The sequence below is a fragment of the Corticium candelabrum genome, chromosome 14 (assembly GCF_963422355.1).
Source record: "Corticium candelabrum chromosome 14, ooCorCand1.1, whole genome shotgun sequence".
Classification (NCBI taxonomy): Eukaryota; Metazoa; Porifera; class Homoscleromorpha; order Homosclerophorida; family Plakinidae; genus Corticium; species Corticium candelabrum.
Window position 1 is genome coordinate 6667265 of NC_085098.1, and position 5000 is coordinate 6672264.

The 5000-nt window shown below is 43.4% G+C and overlaps 3 protein-coding genes across 3 annotated transcripts in view; 2 read left to right on the forward strand and 1 right to left on the reverse strand.

Annotated features, from left to right (window-relative positions):
• The window catches only part of LOC134189390 (coiled-coil domain-containing protein 22 homolog), a 6492-nt gene extending 3653 nt beyond the window's left edge, over positions 1–2839 (forward strand). Inside the window, exons 11-17 of the mRNA XM_062657630.1 lie at positions 403–639; positions 1192–1293; positions 1351–1458; positions 2204–2299; positions 2363–2422; positions 2485–2559; positions 2615–2839. Coding sequence (XP_062513614.1) covers positions 403–639; positions 1192–1293; positions 1351–1458; positions 2204–2299; positions 2363–2422; positions 2485–2559; positions 2615–2728 — 792 coding nt within the window. The 3' untranslated portion in view covers positions 2729–2839. The remainder of the gene's footprint in view (positions 1–402; positions 640–1191; positions 1294–1350; positions 1459–2203; positions 2300–2362; positions 2423–2484; positions 2560–2614) is intronic.
• A 150-nt stretch (positions 2840–2989) lies between these two features.
• LOC134190390 (uncharacterized) lies at positions 2990–4616 on the reverse strand. The gene is made up of 2 exons (XM_062658842.1): positions 4414–4616; positions 2990–4125 (listed from the first exon to the last, which is right to left on the reverse strand). Exons 1-2 carry the CDS (start codon positions 4614–4616, stop codon positions 3069–3071), a joined length of 1260 nt encoding a protein of 419 aa, XP_062514826.1. The 3' UTR covers positions 2990–3068.
• A 49-nt stretch (positions 4617–4665) lies between these two features.
• LOC134189399 (COP9 signalosome complex subunit 1-like) overlaps positions 4666–5000 on the forward strand; it is a 7182-nt gene continuing 6847 nt past the window's right edge. The window contains exons 1-3 of the mRNA XM_062657642.1: positions 4666–4709; positions 4766–4864; positions 4922–5000. The exon at positions 4922–5000 is cut by the window's right edge and continues 22 nt beyond it. Of these exons, the coding sequence (XP_062513626.1) occupies positions 4677–4709; positions 4766–4864; positions 4922–5000 (211 nt within the window). The 5' untranslated portion in view covers positions 4666–4676. The remainder of the gene's footprint in view (positions 4710–4765; positions 4865–4921) is intronic.

Sequence of the window (5000 nt, forward strand, 5' to 3'; positions counted from 1 at the left end):
GGTGTCTTGTCTTATGACCCCCTCACCCCATTCATTGGTGTCCATAGAACCCCCTCACCCCAGTGGTGTCTTGTCTTATAACCTCCTCACCCCAGTGGTGTTTATAGAACCCCTCTCACCCCAGTGGTGTCTTGTCTTATAACCCCCTTACCCCAGTGGTGTCTATAGAACCTGCTCACCCCAGTGGTGTCTATATACCCTTTCACCCCAGTGGTGTCTATAGAACCTTACTCACCCCAGTGGTGTCTATAAAACCCCACTCTCCACAGTAGTGTCTAGACAACCCCCTCACTCCCAGTGGTATCTGTAGAACCCCTTACCCCCGGTGGTGTCTATAGACACTTGTGTTTGCTTATGATATTTTAAGACAGTCAAGTGTATAGTGTTTGTGGTCTTGTTTAGATGCAGGAGATGACTGTTTCTATTCGTGCTTCATTCAAAGACGAGGAAGATGCATACCGCGTCAAGAAACAGACAATGGACATGTTGCCTGAAGCTGACAAACACATAGCAGAGCTGCAAAAGTTGATCGATGCCAGTGCTAAGCGTCTCGTTACACTGTCACAGCAGTGGGAATCGCATCGCGGTCCACTGATAGCGAAGTATAGAGAACTGAAGTCATTGAACGATTTGAGAATGGTGAGGCTGCTCAATGTGACAATATATTGTGAATGTTGCATTGAGCATGAGCGGCTGTTGTGTGTGTGTGTGTGTGTGTGTGTGTGTGTGTGTGTGTGTGTGTGTGTGTGTGTGTGTGTGTGTGTGTGTGTGTGTGTGTGTGAGTGTGTGTGTGTGTGTTGTGTGTGTGTGTGTGTGTGTGTGTGTGTGTGTGTGTGTGTGTGTGTGTGTGTGTGTGTGTGTGCGTTTGCATGCATGTATGTGAGTGTGTGTGTTTGCATGCATGTATGTGAGTGTGTGTGTGTGTGTGTGTGTGTGTGTGTGTGTGTGTGTGTGTGTGTGTGTGTGTGTGTGTGTGTGTGTGTGTGTGTGTGTGTGTGTGTGTGTACGTGCATGCGTGCGCACGTGCGCGCGCGTGTGTGTATGTATGAGTGTGTACGTATGCATGCGTGCGTATGTGTGCACGTGTGTGTGTGTGTGTGTGTGTGTGTGTGTGTGTGTGTGTGTGTGTGTGTGTGTGTGTGTGTGTGTGTCTGTATTCTGTTTGTGTCTATGTATCTGAATTTGTCACAGAACGAATCAGCTCAACGTCTGGAGGAGATTCGTGCCATTCGAGAAAAAATTAGGGAACTGACAGCCGAAGGTCGTAGCAAAGACAACTTACATAAGCAGCTGGTACTAATCGGTTTAGTTTATTGTTTCTTTGTGAGTTCATCATGAGGTGTTGTGTAGGTCGGAGAGTACGAGAGAATGGGCAAGGATGTTGGTAGGGCGTCGTACACGAGGAGAATTCTGGAAATAGTCGGGAACATCAGGAAGCAACGTGCAGATATTGACAAGGTGACTGAAATGTTGAGGCTTGATGTTCGTTTACTTGTCTCTTTTCTTTCTGTATTTGTTTGTTTGTCTGATTGGTTTCCTGCAGTCTGTCTGTCTGTCCATCTATCTGTTTGTTTGTCCGTTCGTCTGTCTATCTGTCTGCCTGTCTGTCTGTCTCTATCTGTCTATTTGTTTGTTTGTCTGTCCATCTATCTGTCTGTCTGTCTGTCTGTCTATCTGTCTGTCTATTTGTCTGTTTGTTTGTCCGTCTATCTGTCTGTCTGTTTGTTTGTTCATCCGTCTGTTTATCTATCTGTCTGTCTGTCTGTCTGTCCATCTGTCTGTCTGTTTGTTTGTTTATCTGTCTGTCTATCTATCTGTTTGTTTGTCTGTCTGTCCATCTATCTGTCTGTCTGTCTGTCTGTCTGTATGTATGTTTGTTTGTTCATCTGTCTGTCTGTCTGTCTGTCCATCTGTCTGTCTGTCTGTCTGTCCATCTGTCTGTCTGTCTGTCTGTCCATCTGTCTGTCTGTCTGTTTGTTTATCTGTCTGTCTATCTATCTGTTTGTCTGTTTGTCCGTCCATCTATTTGTCTGTCCGTCTGTCTGTCTGTCTGTCTGTCTGTCTGTCTGTCATGTGCACAAGCTGTCCTTCAGTTACATCTTAGGTGGCTCGTCTGGCTGTTGATGGCTCATTTTCTGTAGCATGTATGTCAGTTGATGTTGAACAGTGTGATCACTATTGATTGATTCTAATCAATTTCTAGGTTTTAGTTGATACGAGGGCTCTCCAGAAGGAGATAAATCTTCAATCAGGGAAATTAGATCGAATATTTACAATCACAGACGAACAGATATTCATGGTGTGAACAGAGAACTCGACTCAACTGAGTAAACGTTGTCTGTCTAACTGTTGCTCTGTACAGAATGTCAAGAAAGACGAAGCATGTCGAAAAGCATATAAATATCTAGCAAGTATGCACGAGGTACGTGTAGCTGTAACGTTTCGTCCACCATCCTGATATGAATAGCACAAATGTTTGTTTAGTCTTGTGGGATTCTGATCACTTCGGTTGAAGAGACTGGCAATGTGATGAGGGAAATTCGAGAGCTCGAAGATCAGGTATGCTACAGTCAGTTAGCGTTGTCTGACTGTGTTAACGTTATGTGCATGTCAGATTGAAAGTGAAAAGCAAAAGAAACTAGATGACAGCTTCGGTCAAATATCCGCTGATTTGAAGCAGATGAAACAGGAGAATGCAACTCTAGTGGCAAAAATCAAAAGCAAATGAAATCGTGTCGCCAATTGGTCAAACGATTTTTTGTATTGTTGGTTGAATGTTTGGTGTTTGGTGATGGTAATAGAAATTGTTGATGAGATCTCGGTTTCTGACATGATTTTGTGTACAAGAATGTGCTATAGATGGGTAAGGCATGGCACTATGAGAAATGCTCACACTCACACTTAGAATATCAAAAAGTTGATTTTTATTCATTACTTATGTCTGTACTCTTATACTCTTCTATGCAAATAGATTTATTGACTTGGCTGCTGCACAGTATGTCTCAATGTGGTGACATTTCATTGTCCACTGGATTTGATCTCTTGGTATAAATAAGATGATACAAATGTTAGAAACAGCCTTCTTTCCAGCTCTCATCCTCATCGACTTCTGCACTACCATTCACCTTAACTTGTGGTTTCTTAGTGTTGTATGAGTTTCTCACTCCAGCTGCAAGGTTTGAAGGCGGCCTTATTGACCTCTGAGATTGTTTTTGTTTAGTTATATTGCTGGATGTTGGTAGCATTGATTTTTGCTCAAGTTTATATGTGTGGTTAGTAGATCGACCGGAGCCCTGGGTTTTCTCTGATGCTTTGCCAATTGAGCAAAGAACTCGAGTCGTACTGTTGCTCCGTCTCTTAGGGTTATTGACAGTAAGTTTACTGCTTCCTTGTTTTGTCTGTAAGCGTCCTAGTTTCTCAGGTAAACGAGATTGTCTGTGCTCTTGTGTGGTAGGTTTACTGCCACTAGCTTTATGGGACAATGAGGTTACGTTCATTTTCAAGTCTAACTCATGATGATGATGATTGTTTTGACTACTAGAGTGTTGATCGTCTGTTAAATGAATTCCATGGAGTAGCTCTTCACCTGCTTCAGCTACGTGTCCCTCGTTTACCATTGCCTCGACTTCAGCAAACTCATCCAACTCAACTTCTTCCTCAATCTGTTGAAACTCCAACAATTCATCATCGTCTATATGAAAAGTCTGTTTGTCTTCCTCCTGTGTTTTGTGGTGACTAGCAGCCACATTACCTGGAAGCTGATCGGTTGGAACTGTAGGATCGTTTACTACTTTATTGTTATTTGGCTTTCTCATTTTGCTATATCCAAAAGAGTCACAATTTCTGTAGTTTACTTGTTTTGGCTTTTGTTCTGGAAGTGGAATAGTTGGTTTAGTTTCGATGTTGTCATTTGGACGTGGGTTGAAACTTGCAAGTGAGTAAGTCCCCGATGCAATGTTCTTGCTGCTCTCTAGATTGTCATTATGAAAACTTAAAGTTTGTCGTACAGAATCCAAACGGGGCAGAGATGGTGTGTCATCCTTGTCTGTATCTTGTTCTAGCCATTCGTGTACTTTAATCTTTCTTTGTGCAGGAGTAGGAAGTTTGATTGGTGAAACAAACAACCTAAGATGACAAACACAAAATTTCAACTAGACTACTACACATGAATGGCTGGTAGTGTGTGTGTGTGTGTGTGTGTGTGTGTGTGTGTGTGTGTGTGTGTGTGTGTGTGTGTGTGTGTGTGTGTGTGTGTGTGTGTGTGTGTGTGTGTGTGTGTGTGTGTGTGTGTGTGTGTGTGTGTGTGTGTGTGTACGCGCGTGTGTGTACAAATCAATGAGTAATCTATTGACGTAGGATGAGTAGTAAGTGTAACAATAAATGACGATCCTCCTACGACCACGGACATCTCACCACTCATCTTCACTCTTTTCTTCCATCATGTCCAAGTCCAACAAATCCAATTCGAACGGGTTAGCACGCTCAGACGACGTCATATCGGCTTCGTACGGAGACGGAGACCGAGAATGTCTATTTTGACGCATCAGTTCCATATTTTGCAGCTCAAGCTGCCGAATCCGTTCTTCCAGTTCCAAAACGCGACCAGCACTATCCATTCTGTCCCCAGGGGCGTAAACTTATGGTAACGCGCGCAGAGTAAAACACCCGGATTAATCATGCCTCTGCATCCTATCTCAGGGCTCCGCGAGGTGCAATGCTTTTTGAATTTCTTGTCGTCTCTGTATCGATTGTTTTGTGCGTTCAGCCCGACGAGCCTATGCAAGTCGATGCAGTGGGAGGAGAGGCCCCGTCGAGTCCGATGCAGATGCAACTGATGTCGTTCACAGTAGAAAATCCTACATTGGTCAGTAGGACTCTGTAAATTAAATATTTTGGTCAAAATACAGTTTGTGTGTTCTAGGATTTAGATGCATATGCTAGCTGTTATGTGGGCATTACAAAGCTGAAGAGATTGGTTTTTGTCGCTAAACATTGCCCAG

What these genes read in the sequence shown, in the direction of transcription:
- LOC134190390 (XM_062658842.1), bottom strand. Translation starts at nt 4,616, where the DNA reads ATGGATAGTGCTGGTCGCGTTTTGGAACTGGAAGAACGGATTCGGCAG. An exon ending in GAAAAGAGTGAAGATGAGTG is followed by an intron (nt 4,126 to 4,413) that starts GTGAGATGTCCG and finishes TTGTCATCTTAG; the next exon opens with GTTGTTTGTTTCACCAATCA.